Consider the following 27,711-nt stretch of genomic DNA (forward strand, 5'->3'; position numbering starts at 1 on the left):
AGAAAAACAGTGACTTCTCTGAAATGGTAAACAACTCCTGGTAATGTTAAAACTAAAATGGAATATAACTCTCCTTTTATTGCATTCTTGGAAATTTCAGTGAATATTAAAACTGAAAAAAAATTTATGTGTAAAATAGTGCTAGATTCTGTGCTCCTATAATTATAAACAGGCTTTTTCATTTGGTCCTATGTGAAAGTCTAGCAGGATATTTGAAAATCAATTCTTTGTGAAGAACTGCCTTCACTGAGAACTCCAGCCTATGCCAGAGGGTACGAGATGCCCTATCTTTCCACCCGACTTGAGCTACCCGGGAGCAGGGCTTGGTGTTACAGGTCCTCAAACCCTCCAGGGTGCCCATCACAGGACCCAGTGTGGACTCACTGAGTACAGTGGACTGATGGAGTCCTTCCTCTGCATCTGGGGGTGACTCATCCAGCCAGAGAGAGTATGTCGACTGGGCAACTTAAAGGCCTGGACCCTGATAGGAGGGTTGATGTAAACTCAAACCAGGCAGGAGGTGCCCCAGATAGGCTGGCAGGAAAATCTGGGGCTCCACATTTTCCTAGGCAACATCCCTTTCCGTAGAAAGGTCCTGTCCACTGGCACCCCACACACGTATTTTATTGGTAGACAAAGGCTGCATGCCCTTGTGAAAGAAGACAGGTAATTGGTTCCAAAACTCACTTTCTGGCCAGAGCCAACCAGTGGGCCTGCAGGAGTGGCTGGGTCCTTTGGTCCTGATCTGGATAGAGGGTAAGGGAAGCTTATTCCTGGAGCCCTGTTGGGGGAAGGGCTCAACTCAGCCCGTGGCTGGCCAGATTGCAGCTTCCGTAGTGGCTGCCTGGTAACCTGCATGCCAGGAACATACCAGCACCTCCAGTCTCCCTTACAGCTTTGTCCAGCCCAGCTGCCTCTGGCACGTCGCTGCCCATTGGAAGGTTTTGTTTCATGTCTTGGCTGTAAGCAGCTCTGGTGTTCCTTCCTCGCCTGCCTAGTGCCCATCACTGATGGCTTTTACAGCAGGAGGGCGGGTAGGCTGACACCAGCCTAGTCTCACAGAGGTCTGCCTATATGATGAGGGGGAGACTGGATCAGAGTCCTGTCCTTCATTCACTCAAGTTCCACCTTTGCAGTTTTTTATATCCATGAACTATATGTGCTTTTTATTTATTTATCTTGAAATGACCAAGGAGAGAGTATTGGGAGGCATGTGGTGTGACATGACTTGCTGCTGAGTGGTCGATTCTGCACACATTTCTGCTCCTGAGACCACTTTCTAAGGGATGCCAAGGATAGCCAAGTTTCATTTATTTGTCCAAATATAGGCATGATCAAGAATGTTCTAAGTAAGGTGGTGATTTACAGCATCAATTATGGGATCGCCTCTGATCATCTGCTTGGGTCACGTGAATTTAAACTTCAATTGAAGCTCTACTTTCAGAGTTCCCTCTCTTCTCTGAATGTGCCAGAGCACGATGACAACAGTATTGCAGATTCCTAAAAACACACCCAAACACGCATATTTCAACACATTGCGGTTTGTTCACCTTAAGAATTTAGAATACAGTATCTACAAGGATACAGGAACATGGTTTGGCATGGGATAGAGATTTATGCTTAATTCTGTTCTGGACCACTGATAGGAAAGGATTCTCATTTCATTTTAGAGTTTCCATAATTGTAGCAACTATCTCTGGAAGATTTTTCTCTACACTGACTTGGATGAAATTTTCTGGAGCTGATGGGGGCTCCAGAGTATCAAACTGGGACTGCAGTAACTCAGGGGGCATAAAATGTCCTTTTCTTTTGAGTAAGCGTCCAGAGATGACCTCAAATGACCCGCTCAGATGGACCACAAGGAGCTGCAGCTCAGCTGGCTTTTCTTCCTTCCCTGAGTCGTCACGCTTCAGAGGGGCACCTTCTTTTCCTCGTGTTAAGATGTCTCTGTACATTTTCTTCAGAGCAGAACAAGCTAGAACCACATGCTGTCCTGAGGCTACATCTCTGTTAAGAAAAAAAAGTGGGGGAGGGGTGCTACAGAATGAAGACATTTAGAATAATGGGTGTCAATTCCAGGTGGAGGACTCCAGTCTGACTCCTCTGCCAGTGGAAGGCATTACAGTATGGTGGTCGAGCATCAGGCAGACCTGGCTTTGAGGTAAAGATCTTCCACTAGTCAACTCAGCCATCTCGAGCAAGGTATTTACCTCCCTGAGCATCCATTCATCATCTGTTAAATGGGGCTACTCAGAGTACCTGCCCATAGGACTGTGGTGAGGACAAGTTTGTCAAGATGCCTGGTACACAGGAAGTGCTCGGAAAGTGTTGATTCTGCTCCTGTGGATGTAGGATGTGGCTCAGCCACAGCGTGTGGACATGTATGGCTAACAACAGGCGCCTGTGCCACACACAGAGCTCAGCTCAGGTTCTCCACAGGTGTTCAGTGATTTAAGTTTCATGATTGGCTTCTCCCCATTCCTACTGTACAGTATGCTGGAAGAGTCTGGGGCAGTTACCAGGGCAGTGCTGGAGAAAGCAGGAGAAAAGGGAGCCTTAGTCCCTGTGTGGTCAGTGAGCAAGACTGAGACATTTCTAGGGAGGCACAAATAAAAAACCCGAGCCAGAAATAGAGGCAGAGACAAGGCACCAATAAAGGAAAACCAGAGTGGCCCAAGACAGTGCGAGAGCGTGAGAGCCCACTTCCACCCAGCTGATGTGTGCCCCTGCCCTGGGCAGGAGAGGCAGTCGTCTTGGGGAAAGGGACTCGAGTACAGAGGTGAAAGGGTAAATGCTGGCTTAGTAGAAAGTTCACGTGTTCTGAAGTGAATTCTGAAGGGGTCTGCCTTTGAACTTAGGGCCAGCGTAGACTGGAGACCCAGTGGATGGAGTGTATCGTCAGCAACAAACCTGAGCCTCCCAGCTCCTCCCAAGGGCCCCAAGTGAGAGCTTGTTTATTCTGGGTTAGAGTCTGGTCTGCTCTCCTGAAGATCTTCACTTCTGCTTCCATCACAAGTCAGTATATTTGACGTCTGACAAGTCTGTCTATGTCAGGGCAGGAGTTCTCAAACCCTGAAACCCTGAAACCCTAAACCCTAAAACCCTAATCTCCAGCAAAGACAGGGTTGCCAGCCATGTCAGTGTGGTGTGAAGAAAGTAAACTGAAGTTTTAATCATCAGTATACTCTAATCTCATGTGGCCCAGATGGTTTTAGATTTATAACACACGACTTCATCTTAGAAAAGCAAGATTTATATCGCTTTACCTGCTATTTCTTTATCCTCCTCCATGTCGCAACCAGGATTCCCAGGGGTCAGGCCTGCAGATGGGTAGAGGGGACCTTGTTTGCTCAGAGGCATGCTCCAGAGCTGGACAATTTGGGACTTAAATCCTGGTGGTCAATTACCTGTTGACTTAAAAATGACCCCAGATCTTCCTGGTTGTCACAGCTTGAAGTAGGGGGAAGAAAAAGTGCTGACTAAGATATGGCTCTAACAGTGGTGGCATCGGTTTTCATTTTTTGAGCACTTAATATGTCCTTATACATATTAAGTCCTCAAATACAGTAAGTTAATAGTTACCGTTCTAAGTGCTACTCATGCCTAATCTCACTACTGAGTGAGTAGGAACTATATTTATCCCCATTTTCAGATGAAGAAATAGGCTTATGGAAGCCACGTGGCTGACCAAGCTTCCCAGCTGGTAACTGTGGAGCTGTCTGGAAGGTTGCCTCTAGAACCCGACGAAGATATATGTCAGCCAAAGGGCTGATTAAAATCATTGTTGGTTACTTGATAGAAGTGCATTCCATTTCTGGGATCCTTTATCATCAGTCAGGTGTGATTTCAAGAGTGTATTTTTTTCCTGAACTTTTTAATGGGTTTTCTTCACTCGCTGGCTTATCCAAGGCCTGGTGCTCTTACCTTACTAAAATGTCATGCAAGCTGCAGAGCCATGGAATCCTGTCCTGAAATTAAAGCAGATAGACAGTGACTTTTCCAAGTGTTGCTTGTTTGTACAGAAATATAATCATGTTCATCAACGTTAAGGTCCAGAGAGATCTTGGTGGTTTGAGAAGCAGGCCGTGCACGAGGCTGAGGGCCAGGTCACTGGGCAGTTAAGCACAGAGACATTTCTCTGATTCAGGGGTCGGGGGCTCTTTCCACAATAATAAAAATTGCTCTAAAATACCAGTGTGTGTCTCCCTCCATCATTTTCCCTGGTTGTGATATGTATACAAATCTCCTTTCATTGTATCGCTTGATTCTTAGGTTCCTGTGGTCCCAAATGCGGGGACACATTCACATGAGCCCTGTCAGCTACTCCCTGGTCCTATTCTTCAAACCCTCCAAAAACAAAACTCCCCTCAGATAAAAGCATTGTGAGAAATTTATATTTTTCCAAAGAGAAGGCAGCGGAAGTTGACATGGTGCATCTTGCAGTGCTTTACAGAGCAATCTTCCTGAGATGTGTTCTTGCCTTCCTGGGGTAGATGCTGATCGGCCATATGCGTTGTTTTTAAACAAACTTTTTATTACGGAAATTTTTGAACATATACAAAAGCAGACAATTTTCAACAAAATTCAACGATTTTCAACTCACAATTAATCTTGTTTTATATCACGTCCCAACCATATCCTCACTTGTGCCCCCATGCTTTATTATTCTGATGCATGTTCAGAAACATGATGCATTTTTAGAAGTCTTTGCTTTTAGGTATTTGATTACTACCATTTTATTTAGGATTTTTGCATTTATATAATTGAGACTGACCTTTTTTTTTTCCTTGTATAGTCCATATTAAATTTTGGTATCAAGGTTGTATTAGCCTCATAAAATAAATAGGGTAGTTTTTTGCTATTCTTTGAAACAGGTTGTATACAATATATTATTGTTATGGACTGAATGTTTTTATCTTCCAAAAATTTGTGTGTTGAAGCCCCAACCCTCCAATGTAATGGTATTTGGAGGTAATGAGGTTTAGATGAGGTCATGAGGGTGGGGTCCTCATGATGGGATTAGCGCCCTTATAAGAGACCAGGGAACTAGTGCGCACTCTCTCTCTCCTGCCTCTGCTTCTCCATCCGCCCAGTCGGGGTACAGTAAGAAGGCAGCCACCTGCAAGCCAGGAAGAGGGCCCTCACAAGAACCCAACCATGCTGGCATCCTGATCCTGGACTTCCAGCCTCCAGAACTGTGAGAAATAAATGTTGTTTAAGGCCCCCAGTGTATGGTATTTGTTACAGCAGGCTCAGCTGACTCAAACTCATCTGAAAAACCATCTGGGCCTGAGCCCTGTTCTGAGGGGAGATCTCTGATTACAGATTCAGTTTCTTTAATGAACATTGTGTTCAGGTTTTCTATTCCTTGATTCAGTTTTGGTAACTGCAACACACAGGTCTCTCTTGCCCCGTCTGATTCTCAAGCCAATTGCAGCAGCAGGAAGTTCATTTTCATTTGGGGGGAAAAGCAGACCGTGTCCCTGAGCAGTGTCTCTGCCACTTAGATCACAGCCATCCAAGCCCATTTCCCCACAGTAATTTATATTTTTCTATGAAATTGTCCAATTTTATCTAAGTCTTCAAATTTACTGACAGATTGTTCACAGCTCTTTTCATTCCTAATCTTTCCTTTTTTTTACAGATTGGCACCTGAGCTAACAATTGTTGCCCATCTTTTTTTGTTTTTTCCTGCTTTATCTCCCCAAATCCCACCAGCACATAGTTGTATATTTTAGTTGTGGGTCCTTCTAGTTGTGGCATGTGAGACACCGTCTCAGCATGGTCTGATGAGCGGTGCCATATCTGCGCCCAGGATCTGAACCAGTGAAACCCTGGGCGGCCGATGCGGAGCACGTGAACTTAACCACTCAGCCACGGGGCCAGTCCCAGAACTGATCTTTCTAAATTCCTTTCTTTCGTCTATTCCCCTTGTGGTTAGCCAAGCTTTTCTACCAAGTTCCTAACACTGTTACTTATCAAATGACCTGTTTTTTTTTTTTTAACCTGTTGGCTATATTTTCTAAAACAGCTCCTCTAACAGAAAGTTGTGACAGAGTGGGGTGACTGAGCCTTGAAACCTCACACGTCAGCAGGATGGGCTCTATTTCCTCCCCAAGGATGCAGTCCTGTAAAGCTGTGGCACTTTCAGGCCAGCAGGAAGGGCAGCACAGGCCCCTTAATTGGTAAAGTGGTTAACTTTATCACTGTATCACTTTCACTGGTAAAGTGGAGCACTTAGAGACTAACTTCTGAGTGGGTTTTTACCTCTACATGGGGGTAGCTGGCTTCAAGTCACAGAAATGATGTCAACTTCTAGAAAGTTAACAAGTCAGTGGATGTATCTTCTTACAGCAAATGGGGCCACAGTGAGGTACTTTCCTAAGGACTTGGAGAAGAAGGAAATAAGATTGTTCTCTAAGGGTTCAATTTAAAGATCAACACTTCATGGAAAGGGGCAGAGATGTACAAAGTCATCTGAAGGAGTAAGAATGACCCTCAGCCTAGCAAGACATGGCTGCGATCCAACTATTTTTACACATGAAGGAAGCATGTCTGTCCTGGGGAGGCTCGGACGGGGAAGCCCTGAGCAGGGATTTGTGGAAGCACTGTCCAGGGACACGGACTCCTGGCCACTGGACTTCAAACATCATGTTCTCATTAGCAAACCTCTTCCTACTAAGGGGATGATGGTCTCAGTGTTAGAAACTTCGATCCTACCTCTCCCACTTTTTTGATTGCATGTTCACTAAGAAACCTTCTGATTGTATGTTAGCTTCTGAAAATCTATCAGGTCAACGTGTTATGGGCTATGTGACAGTTATGTTTCTCTTTGCAAATTAATCATCGGGCATTTTAATTTTATGCAGGAACTTGTGAACCTGATTAGTGGGGGTCTCACGTGAGAGACGAACTCATGTTCAATGTGTTGACAGTATCAAGGAGTTGAGCCTGTAAGATGGAGAGCCGGCCCTGGGGTCCTGTCTGGGCAGTCATCCGGCCTTCTTCACAACATATCCTTTGTCGCTGTGCGAGTCCCTTAATAAAACTGAAAATCCTGAGGCTAGTGCTGTGGGCCACCAATCCCCACTCAACAAGAGTGTTTGGTGTAGAGGAGGAGGTGGTCAGAAGGTTCAGAGGGCTGAACACGAATTCGCATGCCTACTTAGAGTTCAAGGAGCAACTCTAACGATGAATTAGGACTGATTCAAAGAAACATAACAAAAACTTGTGCTTCTGGGTGAGTAAATGCTTATAGTGGGTTTAGGATGAACCAAGGAGAGACGATACTTCAATGCCTAGTACTTGACGTAGCACGTCTTTCTTCCGTTAGCAGAGGGGCAGACTGGTGGTGTGTTGTTCAGCTCAGGCTGTACATTTCCTCCATCCCGTCTGCACAAACATCTCTATTTGTGCTTTATGGGTGGAGATCATTCCCTCTATTATTTTATGGCTCAGCAAACAAATACGTTATTTCATTAAGATGGGTGTCAACCACATTATTCATTACAGTTTCTTCATGCTTGAAATATTTCATAATAAGAATGAAACAAACTAAAAATAAAACATGTTTGAGTAATGAGCTTTTTCACCTGTGTACAAGGAAATAGATGTTTACTTTGAATCCATGCTTTTTTAATGATTTAATGGTGCTTCAATCTACGCTTTAGTTAAGAATAAAGCACACTGCTTCATTCAGTCATAGTAAAATTCCTTAGAAGCTTAATTATGAAAACTGTACTTAATAAATGGAAATATAAAAACTAAAGAAAAAGAGATGCTTTCAAACATGTGCCCAATGAGAACGCACCCTGGACCCGTCTAGTCACCGCATTGTGAGGTCTGGGTCCACCGGCCACACAAACAAGGACAGAAGGTTGGAGATAAAAAAGCAGCACTTTGAACTCTGCTCCTGAAGTTTCCAGGTGGTGAGCCGTAATTAAACGATCGGGATCCTTCCTTGGAGGAGCACATGGGCCACAAGGAGAAGGGTTTCTCCAAAGCAGCTCCGGAGGCTCATAAACTCGCGTGTAGGAACCAGAGTTCTCACGCCTGGTCTGCGTAAAGTCAGGCCACAGCGTCACCTGCCTATGATGGACGTGCTTACTGAGGGTCGCACCTCTCTGCTGCTCTCACCCTCACCCTTGCTTTAACCTTTTCTCTCTCCATTTAACCACTCCTGATTCACTTCTGGTGTAGTAGTTGTTTTGTGGATTATCAGGGCCTTTAACTTAGTAAGAAAAGTAGGGTCTTTGTGGTTAGAGATTCCCCTCACTGTCTGGCTTTGCTCAAGTTACTTTACTTCTCTGTGTCGCCCTTTGTTCATCTGTAAAATGGGGGATCGTATGTAATTCATTGAGCTGCTTTGGGATTTAAATAAGAAAAGGAGTAGACTCCACTTTAAACATTACTTTTGGGCTGATTTAATAGTTGAGATAAATAGTATTTATTTCCCACTTTTAATTTTTAAGAGCTTTAATTCATGAATTTGCTATGCACTGGGCTTTATTTGTACAGTGAGTACTTAGTATATGCAAAGTGCCATATCAAGCATCAGGGATATAAATATGAATGGTGCAGTCCCTATCTTCAAAGGGCTCCCAGCCTGATGGAAGAGACAGAGGGTAGATGAGCAATTAATTACCCCCAGCCAGTGACAAGGGCGATGATAACACAGTAGGGGGAGATCAGTTTTGATCAGGTGCTAGGAAGACTAAATCCTGAAGGATACAGAGGATTTCAACTGAAGCAGGGACTGCCATGCAGAGGGAAGGGCACAATCCAAGACCCGGAGTATTAAAGATGGCTTACCAAAACTCTTGAGGAAAGGGATAAGGCAGATGCTTAGCACTAGTCAGCAGGAGGTGTGGGAGTTGATATGTAAGGATGGTCAGGAGAAACCATCAGGACTAGATGGTCAAGACCTTGAGTGACCTGCTAAGGAGTCTGAACTTTAGGGTATTCTGGACACGAGCTCCCAATTCTGTGTTCATAATGTTTGTGAAGAAAGGGGGTGATCCAGATCTCCTCTTTAAAGACGCAGGAACTGGGGCAAGACAGAGGAGATATTAGAGCCAACTCACTGAACTCTGAATACTTAGTCCAGACGGTATGACACATTATGAAAGTCAAACACACACACAGAGTCTTAGGGGAAAGAGAGGAGGAAATAACATAACCCAAATGAGCATCTCTGCCTGCCAGATTTGATGTTCAAGGTCATGTCGTTCCTGAGAGTCCTACATGCAAGGATGAGGGCCCTCCCCCAGCCCAGTGCTTAAGCATTTAGAGTTAAATCAGAACATCGTGAGGACAGAGGACGCTTCCTTGGCTGATGGTTTCAGTGATCTGATGGAAACATCTAGAGAAACAGTGTCTTCTGGAAGGGGCTGACAGTTAGAGGGAGTCAGGGAACACATGGAGATGGAGTGTGTCCAGCACTGCCCCGGGAGGTGGAGAGAGGGGAGGGAGGAGTGCGGAGGGAGAAGGCATGAGCGACTGGTTTCACCTGGTGCAAAATGAACTTAAGTTCACAGAGAAGAATCACGTAAAAAGAATATATATCAAAAAAAGATAAGGGAAAAAACTCCAAAATTCAATCAGTAGGTATTTTTGAAAGATGAAACCAAGGGTGATGTATTCTGTGAAAGAATTTTTCAGCACTTTCCAAATTTTCTATACAGGATATTACATTTATAATCAGGAAAAAAAAGTATTAAAAACCCCGTTTTAAACAGATTTTGAAGCTGAAGTCTGCTCAAGTGTCACTGTGGGCTACCAGGACAGTGTGGCCCTGGCACGCAGGGGCCATGCTGACACGGCGTGGAAGTTCTTTATCAGCAGCAGCAGCAGCTAATAACATACTGCAGCCTGGGTGGCATATCTTTCTAGGCCAGCGCTGTCCAACAGAGCTTTCTGCCATGATGGAAGTGTTCTCTGTGCTGTCTAGATTGGTAGCCACCAGCCACATGTGGCTACTGAACACCTGAAATGTGGCAGTGCAACCCAGCAACTGGAGTTTACATTTTATTTAATTTTAATTAATTTACATTTAGATAGCCTTAAGGATCCCGTGGCATATTCAACTCAGGTTCTTTCTCTTCAAACCTCAGCCCTCTGAGCACAAACCCCTCTCCAAGCCCTCCCAAGACTCTTCCCCCAGGCAGAACCCATATCATGGGAGGTGGGGCTGGCTGCCAGCACAACCAGGAGAGCACCGGTGCCAGCCCAGCCATGACCCGCATCTTCACTCTCAGACTCGCTGGGCTCTTGTCAAGAATGTAAACCATTTGCCGTTCTACTCTTTCTCTCCCTGTTCTGCTTCTCTCTAAAGTCCGGCTAATGTGTACAATTTCTCCTCAATATATTTAGTAACTGGTTATGTTTCTTCTGGCTATCAGTAACTTTTCTTCTGTACGATAAACTTCTCTTCTGAATTCCCCCCAGCCACACTGCCCACTTAACAAGCCTTACTCACATACAAGAGGAAGCATGTTGAAATGCCATTCTAAAATCCATCCATTTGGGTTACTTTAATTTGTTCTTAAATTTGTACTCCAAGGAGAAAGATAACACTGGCACAGTCACACTTGACACACTCTGTAGAAATGGCTTATGTTACATATACATGTGTATATAGAGATATTAGCAAGAATAATACATAAGTGATATTTACAGAATGCTTCGGGCACTGCTTTGTGCACATTTTTGTGTTATTTCATTTAATCCTCCCAAGAACCCAATGTTCTGATAGGTCCTGTTACCATCCCAGCTCCAGGGGAGGAAATGAGGCAGAGAGAGACAAAGCCATTTGCCAAAGGTTACACAAGCTTAGCGGTAGAGCCAGGTTATCTACTTTATGTCAGTTATCTCTAATATAATATCATTATAACGTTTAAATTATTACTCCGTATCTCTTTTATGATTCCCTCCTCCTATCTTCTAAAGTCAAATATTGCAAACTTAATTTTGATGGTTCAAGGTTTGAACCATTGCAAACTAAAGCTGCACCCAGACTGCTCTAGAATTAGACCTAATACTGGGTTAGTGACTCGAATCCTTCAAGGCAGGGCAAAGGGAAGAGAGTTGGAGCAGGGGGTGGGGGGTGGGGGGCGGGGGGAGGAGCACAGCTGGGGTGAACCAAGGTCACTGAAAGTGAAAACAACAGTGTTGGTCTTTGGCCAGTTCCATTCTGTCCCTGCCCTTTGGCCACCCTAGGCACGTGGCCTGGCTGGTGCCCCTGCTCTCAGCTGCGCCGTGGACCTGGCCCTTGACCTGCCCTCACAGTCACTCTTGGGCTACAACTAGTTACGCCAACATGTTAATCCACAGTTTGTATCTCTGCTTTGAGAGAGACCCTCTAGGAAATGGCCTCCTGATGGTGCATACAGGAATGAAGGGTTATTCATTCATTCCTTCTCTCATTCATTCGTCCACTCACAAATATGCCACAGATATTTCCTGACATGTACTGTGTGTCAGGCCCTGGGGATATACGATGGTTAACAGAAATGGCCATAGTCCTTGCCCTTTCAGAGGTAAAACTAGTTGCAGAGACAATTATTGATCAAATTCTCATACCATCAAATGCCGACTTGCAACTGGGGCAAGAGCACTAAGGAAGACGGTGCTGCGAGTGTTCATTATAGGAGGCTTTACTTAAATAGGTCAGGGTGGGGGTCCCTGAAGAAGTGGCACAGAAGCTGAGATGAGATGGGAAGGATGAGCAGGGTTAGCTCAGTGAAGAGGAGAAAGAAGCACATTCCAGGCAGTGGGAAGAGCAGATGCAAATGCCTTGTGGGGAAGAACATGGCAGTAGAAAGGACTGAAAGGGGCCACGGTGGCTCCAGGGGAGCTGGAGGGTGATACATGGCACCCAAGGAGACTGGAGTGGGGCATGGTCAGCCTGGCCTGATCATGAACATTTAGGAGTTTAGGTGTCTGGTCTTTACCCTGAGATCAGTGGGAAACTTCGAAGGGCCAGATTTGAATCTGCAAAGGTCACTCTGGCTTTGGGGTGGATGCCAGAGTCTGGCGATGGTGGAAGGCTGATAGGACCTGGGAAGAGAAGATGAACTTCCCTACGTATGAGGCCCAGGGAGCCTCTGCCAACTCAGGGGTGACATCTGCAGATTAAAACCTGGCAACAAAGTGTTCTGGCAGACCGTGCTCAAGCTGGGGCAGAGGGTGGTGTTGCTCCCGATGCTGATTCAGAGACAAGTTCAAGGCCACAGCTAACACATGGAGGACCCACTGTGCACCTGGCTTTGGAGCACTGCACACTGGTTATCTCATGACTCAGGAATCTATTACACCACGAGCCATAGAGATCTCAACCCGTGTCACCCACCCACGTGGAATATCTGTGTTGGAAACAAACAGCGAACATCACCTGGTCATTCAGCGGTATCCCTTTTGCCATCTTCATTCGATTTTCCTCCGAGTGATAGTCATCTGCATCGTAGAATTTCCATCCTAGCTTTAAGAACAAAGTGAAAGGGTGTATGTGGCAGGCAGTGCGGCCCATATGACAGTCACTGTGGGGTGACTAACAGCCCTGCTGCCCTCTTCACCACCAGCAGCCCAAGAGCAGCTCCACCCACCCCTCCCCATCCCCCAAAGGAAGAAAGAGGTTTGTAAGTCACTTCATCACCCCTGCTCACTGGCCGCCACAGCTCCTTTTCCATTCATCACTATTTGTAGTCACCAAAGAGAAAATAAAAATCGTTCCACTGGGTTTCACAGGCCATGTGGCGGTGTCTGTGGTGAGTTTTATAAACCACTAGAGCCCAGAAGGAAGGAGTGAGGGAGAGAAGCTGCGAGACTGCACAGTGGGCTCGCGATTGGGAGGCACCGGGACAGGTTACCTGGGATGCCAGCAGGGCGCCCACGGTCGATCTGTGGAGAGGACACGGATGTTCAAACGACTGCCCTTCCCCAGCCAGCTGGCCTCCTTCCATCCACCAATGCCCTGGGGAACAGATGGCTGCTCCACGGTATTAAAACACTGGAACTGGGGCTGGCCGGGTGGCATAGTGGTTGAATTTGCACACTCCACTTCAGCGGCCTGGGGTTGGCGGGTTCGGATCCTGGGCACAGACCTATACACTGCTCATCAAGACACACTGTAGTCGTGTCCCACATACAAAGTAGAGGAAGACTGGCACAGATATTAGCTCAGGGCCAATCTTCCTCACCAAAAACAAACAAAAAACACTGGTACTTTATGATACTGAAGCTGAGAGTGATGCTCTTGACCCTGGAGTCTAGAGCCTGACTTTCGTTCTCTCCAGGAATTTAAATGAAATAATTATCTAGAAATTTCTTTTTGAAATCTATAAGATTTCATTAAAATCTTGAAGTTTTTTATGATGTTTTTTGGTCCCTGTGCTATAGATGTTTATTTTTTGAGAAAAAATACTAAATTAATACAGCGATAAAATTCTCCTGAGGATATTGGAGGGAGGGGTCTGATGGGGGATTTAACCTTCCAGCACCCACACAAGGTTCAAGGAGCTCATCAAGGCATTAAAACACTGGGGCTTGAAAAGAGACATTCTTAAAATAAAGGATCTGGAGAATGACGAGCACTCATTAAGTCTGGGAGTGACATGCTCTCTGTGCCATGCATCTGATAATGATCTGTTCATCCCCTGACAGGCATGATGCTCCATAAAAAGGGTCTGGTCTTGGAACCTGAGATCCGGCCACAGTCTCCATTCCACCACTATGTGACCGTGTGCTCCTGTGCAAGTTACCTTTTCCTTTAAATCTCAGTTTTCTCACTTGCAAAACAAGGGCACTGAGCCACACGACTTATCCATTCATATACTCATTTCACTCAGCCAGTACTTACTGAGCACCTATAGCTCCCAGGATATAATGGCCAGCCCACTAGCCATGGTCTCAGCCATCCTGAGACTTAGAGTCTAGAGCACAGGGGAGGAGTGGAGGCTGGCAGACACTTAACTATCAGTGAAACCCTTTCTTGCTGTCAATTTCTAAAGTGTTGCCCAAGTGCCAATCATTTAAGGACCACCCTCAGAATTCTTACTGTATCCTCCTACCATTTCACCACGCCCTCTCTCCTAAGTTTTGCATACCACCCATATAATTATTTACTTGATATTTCTATTTGACTGCTTCGCCTTGTAAAATTAAATAAATGAGTAAAAAAAGAAACTCCTTTCCTTATAAGGAAGCTGTCATCACCTGCCTTAAATAGAAGGTAACCAAAAAGATGCATATACAACGAAAACAAAACGCTGTGACACTGTTCATACCAAGGGTCCTATTCTCTCTTTTGTAAGAATGTTTCAGGGAGCTGTTAAAGACACCCTTGGACCAGACTGAGACTAACCAAAGGACTGGGAGAGAACTGAAACCTTCCCACGACGTTCACTCTGCTGAAGGCTGCGCAGGGTGACACGCTGCAGCCTACCGGTGACTAAGCTGCTGGTGAAGCGGAGCTCTGCACCACAGAAGCCACACCGAAGACTAAGTTAGATTAGCCAGGAATGACTACGGCAGCCGCCGTTCACAATTTAAAAGAAGAGCTAACTAGATTTGGGGGTAGAATGGCAGGAAGGAAACAGAAAAGACACTGTCCGCAGCTCTGTCCGAACTTCCTAAACCAGAGAGCAGCTGCGCTCTTGAACGTGGACCACGGACTCGCCGCAGAAGGCACCGCGCTCCGCTCCGGGGAGGTTGGTCAGAGCCAAACACTACAAACTAGTTTGGCATCGAACTGTTTGCCAGTGGGTTGGTCTAAATGAAGATCAAGGAGACTTAAAACGACAGTAGGACAAGGGTGGTAGGCCGGGCGCGGGATACAGGAGAAAGAGATGCAGAAGGCCTGCGCTTATTTTCCCAGCAGGAGGAAGGAAACCTGGGAAGAAGCTCAGGGTGGCTTTACCAAGATTGTTAAAATGTGAAGAAAGCTGACACGGCCCCCACTCAAACAGCTCCATTCATTCCTTCACTCATTCATTCATCAAGTCAACAAATATTTACTGAGCACCTAGCAGTGCCAGGCATTGTTTTAGACACACAAGTCAGTAAACCAAAAAGGAAGAAGATCCCTTACATTCAGGTAGGGGAGGGGGAGACAATGAACAGGAAATAAGTAAACGTATTACTTGACATTACTTTGTTTGAAATAGAATCTTTCTGGTTTGAGACTCTTATTCTCTTAAGCTATTTTTTTTCCTCTAAATGTTATGGAGTAAATTAAAAATCTTGCCGGGCCCCAACAGGGGCTCACAAACATCACCAAAGAACTCGATGTTGCTACATCCACTGATCAATACTGTCAATTCTCAGTCATTTTATTACTCAGACTGTCAGCAACAGTTGACACTGACCTTTAACCTCAGAGGGCCCAGGGCTCAGTCCTTGGCCAGCTTCTGTATTCCCTCAGTGATTCCCTCGTTCCTTTCATTCATTCAACAATTTATGTCTATAAACACATCCACGCACTGAGGACTCCTCCCTCTACATCTCAAGTCCCTCTCCCCAACCCTGGACTTGCATATCTGATCACCCACAACAAACCCACTTGGGTGACTGATAAGCATACCCAACTTGCCACATCCCATATAGACCTCCCGATATTTTCTTCCAAGCCTGCTCTGCCTACTGCTTCTGCATCAGTTAACAGTAACTTCCTTTTTCCAGTTCAGGCCAAAAATCTTGAAATCACCCTCAACTCTGCTCTCCCTCTTTCATACCCCACATCCAGTCCATCAACACATCTTCTGGTTCTACCTTCAAAATATCTCCAGCATATGACCACTTCTCTTCACCAGCACTGTTTCTTCGACCTCATTTCCCATCACTCAACCACAGGCCTTCCTGCTAGTCCACAAAGAAACCAAGCCTCAGGGCCTTTGCACTTGCATTGTCTCTGTCTATAACGCCCTTTCCCCAACTATCCACAGGGTTTACTCCCTCACTTCTTGTGGGTCATGCTCCAATACCACTCCTGACCATCCTGCCCAGCGCTCTTTGTTCTACTTACCCTCCTTTATTTCCCCCTGGAGCTCCTACCACCACCTGCACACTACAGGTGTATTTATTCACTTAGTGTCTGTCTCCCATACTAGAAGGTAAACTCTCTGAGGGCAGGGATTTTATTCGTCCTGTTCACTATATATCAGTGATACAGAGTAAAGACTGAGCTTAATAAATATTCACTGAATGCACGAACATCATAACCATATAAATCATGGTTCAGACTCCCCCAGACGATCCAAGGCAGAGAGGGGAACGTGAAGTGCTCAAGCTCCCACAGCCAGGCTGCAGGGTAAGCGAGCCCAGGGGCTCCTGACTCCCAGACATCCCACCAGAGCAGCAGTTCCGCCTTCTTCAACTGCTTCAAATCATACAGCAGCTAGGGATTTCCAGACTCCATGTTTAACTTTAATTTCAGTCCAAGATTCCCCAAACGATTTTAATTTCTCAAGATTTGAGGCCCAAAATGTCAATAATTTTGGGAAAATAAACCTACCTACGTGGCGCAAGGAAGATTCTTTCCTATATATCTGACCACATAGGTAGCTCCTGATTCAGAAAATTCTAGCAGGGTACTACAGGCCTTTGAAGGTTATGACACTTCAGTCGATTAGGTTGTGTCTTGCTGCCTTTGGTGGAATACTGCAGTAGCCGTCTTTTCTGACAAACGGCATAGATTTTGGTCTCATCAGGAAGCCAAAGGCTAGATGGACCCCGTGCCCCACGTTGGCCAGACTGGGCTGGGCAGAGGCTTCGTGGCGTCCAGTGTTCCTCCTTCCTCACAAGCCCCGGGGGCCACCCTCCTTGCTGTTTAAGCTGATAGACACTGATCAGAAAGTGCGGGCCTCGCAGGAGTGGGCTACCGCTGCGCCAGCCTGACGAGAGTGCGCAAGAACTGGGCCTCGCCCCCTTCCAGCCAGTTCTGCCCGGAGGCCCCACCCACGGGCACATGTGACGGCCCAGCCACTCCTGGAGGCCCGCGGCACCTTACTCTCTGTGCGCCCCGCCAGGCGCCTCCTTACCTCGGGCTGTCGCTCGAGCCTCTCCATGGAGGGCCCGGGTCTCAGATGTAGTCCAGGAGGGTGGGGAGAGGGAGCAGTGTCCCTGCCTCAGTTTGCTCTTCTGCAAAGTTGGGGCGCTCCCCAGGGTCCTCCCGTCCCCTGGGGCCCGGACAACAAGGGTCTGGCCTCTGCCGCCGCCTCCCGGCGGCCCCCTCCCCGGCCCCTGCCTCCCGGACCTACTTCCCCGAGCCGCTCACGCCCATCAGCAGCAGCACGCCGGGCGCCGCCATGGCCTCCAACCTGCTCCTTCTGTCGCCTTCCGGCCGCCGCCCCGCCGCGGAGGGCGGAGCCGCCCCGCCCCGGGCGCCTGGGCCGGACCCCGCCCCCCGCCCGGCCGCCAGAAGCGAGGGGGCGGCGCCCCAAGCGGTGTGGGAGGCGGAGAGTCCCCGCCCGCAGGAGGGAGCGCCCGAGCCCCTCCACCGGCCGTCTCCACCCGGCCCATCCCAACTGCGGGGGAGCCTGGCCCTCGCAGGCCTGACCACCCCGCTCCTCCTCCAGCAATAGGAATACCTTTTATTTGTTTGATGATGTCGGGAAAAGAATGAGCAGAAAATAAATTCACACTTTCCCACACCATGGGGCAATAAGCATCGATTCCCTCAAATGATCCGCCCTCCTCCCTGCTCAAGCTAGGAAAACAGAAACGAGTTTAAGAGGCAAAGCGCTTCTTTGGGATCAAAGAATGGCAATTCAGGGAGCAAGGATTCAGGTAGAAACCCAAATAATGTCCCATGTAATTAATATTTATTCTTGCTCTTTTGTTCGCAGTTTTATGAAGCCGTTAGTTTTTCAGTTAGAGTTCTGTAATTTCTTACCCAGTCCAGTTTTATGATCTGAAAGTTTATCAGAATCCTGTATTCTAGAGGATCAGAGTCTTTTCCATGAATCTCTCTGAGGATGAAACATATTTGCAAAGGCATCAGAGTAAAAATATAACTACTATAGATGACAAAAGACTTAATGTTATAATACAGTTGACAAAGAAACTTGGTTGTTTTTATGACATGCAACATTTTAAGATAATAACTAGAATTACAAGTGCATTATACCAGGACGTAGTAAAGTTTTTAAAATTCCATATAATTTCTAAAACATTTATATTAATAATATTCACCCACACAATATAACCTAAGAAGGTTTATTATCATCACTTATTTGACAATGCTTGCCATGTGATTAAACATACCAACTAAGCCTAATTAGTTTAATATCTCCCTTTTTATAGGAAGAGAGAACAAATCTTTTGAGATGATGTGTTCCAGGGACCCTCTGAAAAACCTCAAAGTTATTTCCAGGGAAAAAGATTTCATTTAGAATTTGATTTTGGGAAGTTTGTAAAAAATATCAAAATGTTTTAAAACACTTTGTCAAATAGGATCATCAGTTGATGTGAAATGATGCTTAGTTATCCATTTAACCATGGTGACAAAGATTTTCAGGCAAATACAGAAATTTAAATAGTTGTAAAAAAAAAAACCTTAGCTCTTCTGATTAAAGACTTGATAAAAACAATAAAGAAAATTATTTTATAGAACAAAATCCCTGCCATTTTGGTAGACTACTCAAAGATAAAGAAAAAAAATCTTTCATAATCTCTTTATCAAGAGCAGACTAAAAGCCCAAGAAAACTTTGTCCTTATAATAAAGAGAAAACCAAATTCTAATTTTGTACAAGCTTACTTTTCAAATTAAAACTAATTTACTTAATTAAATTCATTCTGATCTTAGCCAGCTTGACGAAGCACAAAACTTTTCTCAGGGTTCCTCCTCCACAAACCTTCTGTAAATTTCTTTTTTACATTCAGAATTTGTCCTTTCTTTCCCATAACAAGTCTTACTTTAGAACAAACTTACTTTCTTAACGAAAATATCTCCAGTCCTTATACCTTCTTTTTTTTTACTGAAAACATACATTGTCTCATAGCATAAACTTTTTTGAAGAAGAAGAAGATTAGCCCTGGGCTAATCAGCTGCCAATCCTCCTCTTTTTGCTGAGGAAGACTGGCCCTGGGCTAACGTCCGTCCCATCTTCCTCTACTTTATATGTGGGATGCCTGCCACAGCATGGCTTGCTAAGTGGTGCCATGTCTGCACCCGGGGTCTGAACCAGTGAACCCTGGGCTGCTGAAGCAGAATGTGTGAACTTAACTGCTGTGCCACCAGGCCGGCCCCAGCCTTGGGTCTCTTGGAGTCAAACTTATACCTAAGAGGGATGTGCCATGGGGTTGGGATTGTGTGATGTTTTACAGAGTACCTCGTTGCACAGAAGTTTTCTTGAGGTTGGTGAGTGAACTTATGGCTCTTAAATGCTGGACCCATGCCCACTAATTTTGCGGATTTGGCTTCCAAGGTGTCTCTTAGCAATAGCTTTTTCCTCATATGCATATTAACCCACAGCAAAGTCTAAGCAGAAATTTTTACCGAGAGAATCCCCTTTAATTTTTGAGAGTACTCACAAATCTACTGAGGGAATCCCCTCCTGCAACAAAAGCCACATCAGTGCCACAATCAGGTAATCCCCTGCTTGCTTGAGAGAAACCTCTCCTTTGACAATGAAAGCCACTGCAATGATTCTAAATAAAGGCACTGACCTAAACCAAAGGGAGGGAGGTCCAAGCTTGAGAGGTCCCACGACCGGAGGAGTCAGCTGTCCATGGAAGAAGTTGAGCACACAAGGGGGCTCATGTTGGTCCCCAACCCATTTCCAGGGGACGCTGGTCCGTGAAGGTGAGATTGCTTCAGGTCCCGCTTCCTGACACCATATGTCAACCTACAAAAAGAGAAACCAGTTTAAGAGGCAAAGTGTTTATTTGAGATCAAAGAATTGCAATTCATGGAGCGCAGATTCACGTAGAAACCCAAATAGTGTCCTGATTACAGAAGAGGGGGCTCAGAGTTTTTAGGGGAAAAAGGGAGGAAGATGAGATAAGTTGTATTAAAGAAGAGTTCATTGGTGCTAGATGAGGTAAGGCTAGGGTTATACTTCATAGGTTGGCTTTAGATTCGGTCATAAGGCAGAAGGCCAGACTTGTATTTCATTGATTGGTTAGGAATTTGGTCATCAGCAAAGTCCAATTTCATCAGTTCTTGCCAACAGGACATTCTTGTCCTTACTGACTTCTTGGAATGTTGGCGATTTGGTCCGGTTTGGAAGATAAGAATACAAGACATGCAAGACGATTCCTCTGAAATGACTATGAGGCAAGCAACATTTAAAAAGCTCCACTACAAATGTGCCTCATCCGATCCCCTCTGATTTTTCCTGTCTGGCAAAATCCCACCTCTTTTCCAGAAACGCCTTCCTATAAGTAACTGATCGCTGTTGGATTAAATCTCACAATGGAATCTACTGGTGCCACGATAAATTCAGCCCCAGCACTAGCTGGAAAACCTTAGCTCATTCCACAAATAATGACCCCATGCTTACCAACACGTGAGGAAAACAAATGGGGCTTAGGTCACTGTTTCCTTAGTCCATTCTCTCTGCTGCCTCTCTACTTTATTTCAAATCTCCTTCACTTTCCTCAAACTTAGGCTGTCTCCACTTGCTCAGTAGATGTACTGGACCACCATTCACAGAGGAGCTAGAAGCCATGAGATAGGAACTTTCCGTCAAAACACCTTCACAAAAACCCTTTCCCATTCCTCCTTTCCTTCTTTCCTGTTGTATGAAAAGAGGTTTCCTTCCTAACCTCAATGGAATTACACTGCCTGAAATGTCCTTATTGCGAGAGCTAAACCCTCGTCTTGAAGCCAGTCATGAATAACCACATGTGATTCCATTCACATGAAATGTCCAGAAGAGGGAAATCTAGGGAGATGGAAAGTAGAATAGTGGTTGCTTAGGGCTGGGGGGTGAGGGGAGAGGGGGATGATGGTTAAAGGTTACAAGGTTTCTTTTTGACGTCATGAAAATGTTTTAAAATTGTGCTGATTGTTACAGGTGTCTGTGAATATACTAAAAATCATGAAATTATATACTTTAAATGGGTGAATTGTATGGTATGTGAACTATATTTCAATAAAGCTGTTAAAACAAGGAAAGGACTTAAAAAGAATAAGCACTTGAGGATGACAAGGAGAGGACAGGACAAAAGACTTCAACACAGTTTTGGAAGACGGAAATCTGGTGGAGGTGTGGTAACTGACTAGCAGAGCACACAAAGTGCCAGCAAACCCATTCACACCACAAAAACCCAGAAGACAGAAGACCTGGTGGCAGCAGATAAGAAAGAAATTAAGGGTTCTATGCTGTAAACATGTTGAATATTTTGTTGTTTGTTTTTTGTTTTATATTGTGTATAATTTTTTTAAATCTCTTTTTTTTGGAGGGAGGTGCTCTTTTCCAGTATTTTGTAACCCTGTTGAAATGTTAGCATGCTTCAAATGTTCAAAGAGGATCCCAGGTTTCTTGCCTGAGACAGAACCTGAGACAACTGTTTTAAAGTCACCATTGCACACTTCTGGGGTCTGGGTGTGCTGGTGGTGGCAGCTACGGGAATCAAAGCCAGAAATCTCAAAGACTGGGTAAAATTCAGGACAACAGCCAACAGCCCATTTTAAAAAGGTATTTTTTGGAAATAATTAAACTTGTGGAAAAGTTGCTTGGATGGTAAACAACCACATAACCTTTATCCAGATTTACCTGGTAATATTTTGACCCATTTGCGATCTCTGTCTCTGTTTCTGTCTCCTTCCCTCCCTCCCCTTCTCTCTCTATATGAACACGCACACATATATGAACAACACTCACACATTCCTGAATATTTGAGAATACATTTTGAGCATCATGGACTTTCTCCTTGAATATTTCATTGTGTGTTTCTTGAGAAAAAGAATATTCTCTTACATACAGTACAGGTATCCCCTTCAGTAAATTTAACATTGGCATAAAACTTTTAACTAATCTCCCATTCATATTCCATTTTTGTCAATTTATTGAGTAATGGCCTTTGTGGCTTTTTAAAAAGCCTCCTTTACAGGATTCAGTCTAGAATCACAAACTTCATTTAGTTGTGTGTGTCTTCAGTCTCCTTTAATCTGGATCAATTTCTCAGCCTTTCTTTTTCATGACAAGGCCGTTTTTGAAGAATATGTTTGATGTGCCATTCTCATAACCCCTTCTCACCTGGAAATTTGTTTGGTGGAGTTTATCTTTCTCAGACTTTGAAGGATGTTTTCACAATTGTGAGTCCTAGGACCTTAGGAGCAGTCAGGACCAGACTTGCTAGAAAACACCAGAGATGCAAAGATATGTGGAGGGATTCTGAGCAGAGACAGCACCTACAGTTGAGGAACTGTATGTGAGAAGGGTGGGCTTGACGTGTACCTTCCTTTTGGGTGGAAACAATGGTGCAGCTGTGGATGGAGAAGATGGGGAAAGAAAGGAGCTGTCATTACTGGTAAACCCTCTCACACGGGAGGGAAGGGACTGGGTGTCTGTGGCTGAGACTGATCCATCAGACTCAGCGAGGGAATGCAGGCAGGCAGAGGGAGGACATGACACAGAGCTTCATTTCCGCAGCTTATCACTAAACAATGAATCTGTAAGCATTACAACTATTAAATGACTAGCTAGCATGGGGAGATGAAATAAACACATGTACACCATCAACGAAAATGACATTATGGTTTAAAAAGGTATAGAGATGCCAATAGGAATTTTGGTGAAAAGACAGAAAGTAGAAGGGAAAAACATCAGAAAACTTTTCATGGAGGAAGTAATCAAAGGTGTCATTCAAAAAAATCAGAAAGTACTGCTATAATTATAATTGTGCTCACTAGAATTTATGCTAAAGAGAAGCCCACTCCCTAAATTAAGATGAGTTTGGTCCTGTGGGTTGTGGTCCAGCACAACTGCTCTGCAAAATTAAGTAAAAATTAAAAATGTTTCTGGGAAAGAGGGGATTTGGCAGAGAGAAGAGAGAGGGAGCAGCAGGGTGAGACATCGTTTGGGTGGAGGGCGATAGATTTGAGAACCCTTAGGGGCTGAACAGCCTAAGAGGGATTTTGGGAGAAAAAGAATTACTGAAGATTTTCAAGTTGTTTGCCGTGGGTCCATGGGTGAGCCATGCCCTTGTCTCCCTCTTTCTCATGTTTTCTAATCATTGGTACAGGCTACTCTGCTCTCTCATGCTTCTTGGTGAGAGTGGATTCTTTTGAGGAGATATTGGGGGTAGGGCTGCTGCTGAGTATATTTCTGGTTCCTACAGGTAAAAACACATTAAGTATCAGGGGAAGCTGTAGGTGAGGGCAGAGTAGATCTTGGGGGTGTAAATCCCTGGGCATAGCAAACTTTCAAAGATGATGTGGGGTCCAAAGGGAGATCATCAAGCAGTAAAAGGGTCTCAGGTAATATCTGGGTAACAGGTAGAATAAATAGAAAATTTCACCAAGGTAAATATATGGTATGGTGAACAGGTGTAGTTGAAAGGTAGGTTGCAGGTATCTAAGGGGCCCTGGAGGTATGGACGGATTTGCTGGGCTAGATGGTGGGGGAAGGGTTGTGGGTTCATCTCTCCTGTGTTGTCCCCTCCCCTCCCCTCAAGAACCTTTGGTGTCTGTGCTAAAGCTCTGTGATGTGGGCCTGGAACTCTAGTCTAGAATGTGCACTCTTAATGCCCAGCTGCCTGAGGCAGCAATGCACTTCCCATGACGAGGACCACCTTCCCTGTCTGAGGAGCCTTACTGCACCATGGCTGAGCTCCAGCCCATCTTCCTAGGTATTCCCATCCTTGCCTTCATGGGTGGGATGGTGCTCCTTCTCCCACTACTGTGCTACCTAAAGAGGAATCCATGTTTCCCAATATTTTAGAGACAGAGACATCAATCAGGTAAGTGAACCAGAGTCCATCAGAGATACTAAATCTTTCGTTTCAAATAGATGCATTCAATGCTATCAATTTCCCTTTAAATACTACTTTTATTGTATCTCACAAATTTTGATAAGTTGTATTTTAATTTTCATTTACTTTAAAATATTTTTTTCTCTTGAGACTTCTTCCTTGACCCACGTGTTAGTAGTGTGTTTAATCTCCAAACATTTTGGGATTTCCAGCTATCTTTCTGTAATTGATTTCTAGTTTAATTTCATAATAGCCTGAAAACATACTTTGTACAATTTCTATTTTATATTTGTTAAAGTGTGTTTTGGGGCCCAGAATGTGTTCTATCTTGGTGAATGTTCCATGTGAGTTTGAGAAGAATGTGTATTCTGTTGTTGGATGAAGTATTCTACAAATGTCAATTAGATCAAGTTGATTGATGATGATCTTCAGGTCAACTATATCCATACTGATTTTCTGCCTGCTGAATCTGTCCATTTCTGATGGAGAGGTGTTGAGATTTCCAACAATGACAGTGGAGTCCTCTGTTTCTCCCTGTAGTGCTACCCATTTTTGCCTCACATATATTTTTTTAAGATTTTATTTTTCCTTTTTCTCCCCAAACCCCCCTGATACATAGTTGTGTATTTTTAGTTGTGAGTCCTTCTAGTTATGGCATGTGGGATGCCGCCTCAGCATGGCTTGTTGAGTGGTGCCACGTCCATGCCTAGGATTTCAAACCGGCAAAACTCTGGGCCACCACAGTGGAGCACGTGAACTTAACCACTCAGCCATGGGGCCAGCCCCCTGCCTCACATATTTTGACACTCTGTTGTTAGATCTATACATGTTAAGAATTGTATGTCTTCTTGGAGCAATGACCCCTTTGTTGTTATGTAATGCCCCTTTTTATCCCTGATAATTTTCCTCGTTCTGATGTCTGTCTTGTCTGAAATTAATATAGTTACTCCTGTTTTCTTTTCGTTAGTGTTAGCATGGTACATTTTCCTCTGTCCCTTTACTTTTAATCTATCTGTATCTTTATACTTAAAGTGAGTGTTTTATAGACAACATATAATTGGGTCTTGTTTTTTTAATCCATGCTGACAGTCTCTGTCTTTTAATTGGTGAATTTAGACCTCTTACATTTAGTACTTTTTAAAAATATAGTTGGATTAATATCTACAGTGTCTGTAACTGTTTGCTATTCATTATACCTATTTTTTTCTTTCTTCCTTTCTGGTTTTAAACATGCATTTTATATGATTCCATTTTGTCTCTTCTCTTAGTATACTGATTATTCTTAAAAAAAAATATTTTAGTGGTTGCCCTAGAGTTGTAATGTACATTTACAACTAATAAAAGTCCCTTGTAACATTGTTTTCATTATTTCACTTATCCACATACTATAATCATCTAATAAATTGTCATTATTGTTATTGGGTCAATTGAGAATAAGAAAAATACAATTTTTATTTTACTTTCATTTATTTCTTCTCTTCTTTTCCTTTATGTAGATCTGAGTCATCATTTTTCTTTACCCTGAATAATTTTTTTTAACATCTATTGCAGAGCAGATCTGCTGCTGATGAATTCTCTGTTTTTCTTTGGCAAAGATTTTATTTCTTCTTCACTTTTGAAGGATAATTTCACTAGATATAAAATTCAAGGTTGATGTTTTTTCTTAGAACACTTTAAGTATTTCACTGCACTCTCTTCTTGCTTGCATGGTTTATGATGAGAAGCACATAATTCTTATCCTTGTTCCTCTAGATTCAGAGTGCTTATTTTCTATTGTATTCTTTCAAGATTTCATCTTTTGGTTTCCTACAGTTTGAATACGATATGTCCAGGTAATAGACTTTGTTAGTATTTATCTTGCGTGGTTTTTTTCTGACCTTCCACAATCTATGGTTAATCTCGTTGTTAATTTTGGAAAATCCTTGGCCTTTATTGCTTTGATTACTTCTGCTCTGTTCTTTTTTCTCTTCCTGGTATTCCAATTACATGTATGTAACACATTTTTAAACTGTCTCACAGTTCTTGGATATTCTGGGTTATAAAATTTTTTAAAAATTCTTTTCCTCTTTGCATTTCAGTTTGAAAAGTTTCTGTTGATATATATTCAAATTCATGTATTCTTTCCTTGGCCATATGCAATCTACAGATAAGCCAACCAAAGGCATTCTTCATTTCTCTTACAATGCTTTTAGTTTCTAACATTTCCTTTTGATTCTTTCTTAGAGTTTCCCTCTCTCTGCTTACATTCCTTATCTGTTCTTGTGTGTTGTCTGCTTTTGCCATCAGAACACTTAACATATGAATCATGGTTATTTTGGATTCAATGTATGGTAATTACAAAATCTGTGTCACATTTGAAGGTGGATCCGGTGCTTGCTTTGTCTCTTCAGATGATTTTTCTTGCATTTTACCATGTCTTGTAATTTTTTGTTGAAAGCTGACATGATGTGTTGGGTAATAGGAATCGAAGTAAATAGACCTTTAGTGTGAAGTTTCATGTTAATCTGGCTAGGTGTTGGGGTGTGTTTAATATTTACTGTAGCTGTAAATGTCAAAGGCTTCAATTTCCTCTAGTGTCCTTGTTTCTGTCTTTCCTGGGGTTTCCCTAAATCTCCTTCTTAAATAGAGCCTATGCTTTGAAGCTCCTTCAGCCGTGATCCTATTACTACACTGGAGTCCTGTGGATGTGGTGGTAAGGTGCTGGGGGAGGGGACATGATTAAATCTCAGTCTTTTATTAGGTCTGTGTCCCTGGGTTGTGATGTTCACAAGTGCTTCTATCTTACTTTTCACTCTTTATATGAGACAGGAAGGCTGGAGGGGGCTTGTAGTTGGGTAATTTCTCTTCTCCCATGTGGGATAAGGCTTGGTTGTCTTTTCCTCTGTTAAGTAGGCCTTTGTTATGGAGAACACTCAGGGGATATTTTAAAATATTTCAAAATGGTTATGTTTCTCCCAACTCCACCCTCCCCTGACAGAAACATCAGAGTTTCTTCATGGCTCGTCACTGTGAGAACCTGGTGGAGTTCCTGGAAATAAAGCCCATGAATAGGTGAGGGCCCCTCCTAAGATAGTGACCCCAAGAGTTTCTCACTCTCATGCTAGCCCACACACATCCTTCAGGATTTGTCAAAGTGTCCTTTTACGTATTTCTACCAGTGTATGACTCCAGTGGCTTCCACTCCAGGTAAGCCGATCTTTAGTGTGATTCTCTGAATTCACCCTGTCTGAGGATTTTGTGTAGTAGTTTGCCCTGTGACCTCAATTCTCTGATGGCTCCATGAAAAGTAATTGATGTACAGTTTGTTCAGCTTTTTCCTTCTTCTAAAGACTGGAGTGATGACTCCAAAACTCTTTAAATGTCAGAGCTGGAACCAGAAGTCACCTCTCAAAGAATGATTATTTATTTTCCTGTTCCTCTTCCCACATTTCTAAATGAGTTTAGTTGGGTCAGAAACACACCTGAAAAGGGAAGTCCGAGGAGAGGATAGAACACCATTCTTCTAGGGGAGGAGACCAGGCAGAACTAGGGGTTCAGGGAGGACTAGGGTTTCCATCTGAAGATCAAAGACTATCTGGCTGTGGTGATGAGTTCTCAGATAAAATTCCTAACTAGTGATTCTGCTGTCCTGGGTCAGGTTGCTTAGAGTTTTGGATCTCTGCAGGAGAACAGAGTTCCCAGCACTTGATCATGTGTCACATTCCCATGGCAGGCGTCACTCAACCAAGCCTCCCTTCACGTTGGGCAGATCAGGAGAGCAGGGCTGAGCCTCTGAGCAGAGGCTGGAGCCTGAG

The 27,711-nt window shown here is 44.1% G+C and overlaps 1 protein-coding gene across 14 annotated transcripts; it reads right to left on the bottom strand.

Moving 5' to 3' along the window:
* Positions 1-1,521: 1,521 nt before the first annotated feature.
* On the bottom strand, positions 1,522-17,956 carry IDNK (IDNK gluconokinase). 14 transcript variants are annotated; one of them, XM_070495444.1, is made up of 5 exons: positions 17,888-17,956; positions 12,867-12,897; positions 12,392-12,474; positions 3,925-3,968; positions 1,522-2,007 (listed from the first exon to the last, which is right to left on the bottom strand). In XM_070495444.1, exons 3-5 carry the CDS (start codon positions 12,425-12,427, stop codon positions 1,662-1,664), a joined length of 426 nt encoding a protein of 141 aa, XP_070351545.1. In that variant the 5' UTR covers positions 12,428-12,474; positions 12,867-12,897; positions 17,888-17,956; the 3' UTR covers positions 1,522-1,661. The 14 variants fall into 14 exon arrangements, with proteins under 14 accessions (XP_070351545.1, XP_044612830.1, XP_070351544.1 ...); XM_044756895.2 differs by lacking the exon at positions 17,888-17,956 and adding an exon at positions 17,253-17,584; XM_070495443.1 differs by lacking the exon at positions 17,888-17,956 and adding an exon at positions 17,253-17,381 and having other exon boundaries at positions 12,867-13,088.
* Between the last annotated feature and the right edge of the window lie 9,755 nt (positions 17,957-27,711).

The sequence above is a fragment of the Equus asinus genome, chromosome 23, assembly GCF_041296235.1.
Source record: "Equus asinus isolate D_3611 breed Donkey chromosome 23, EquAss-T2T_v2, whole genome shotgun sequence".
NCBI classification, from domain to species: Eukaryota; Metazoa; Chordata; class Mammalia; order Perissodactyla; family Equidae; genus Equus; species Equus asinus.

Bases quoted from the DNA above. Each gene is read 5' to 3' on its own strand.
- IDNK (XM_070495442.1), bottom strand. From the start codon at position 12,959: ATGGAAGGAGGCCAGCTGGCTGGGGAAGGGCAGTCGTTTGAACATCCG. The intron at 12,479-12,866 runs GTAACCTGTCCC...TTGTTCTTAAAG, and splicing joins GCGCCCTGCTGGCATCCCAG to CTAGGATGGAAATTCTACGA. The intron at 2,008-3,924 runs GTAAGAGCACCA...TTTTCTTAACAG, and splicing joins TTGCATGACATTTTAGTAAG to AGATGTAGCCTCAGGACAGC.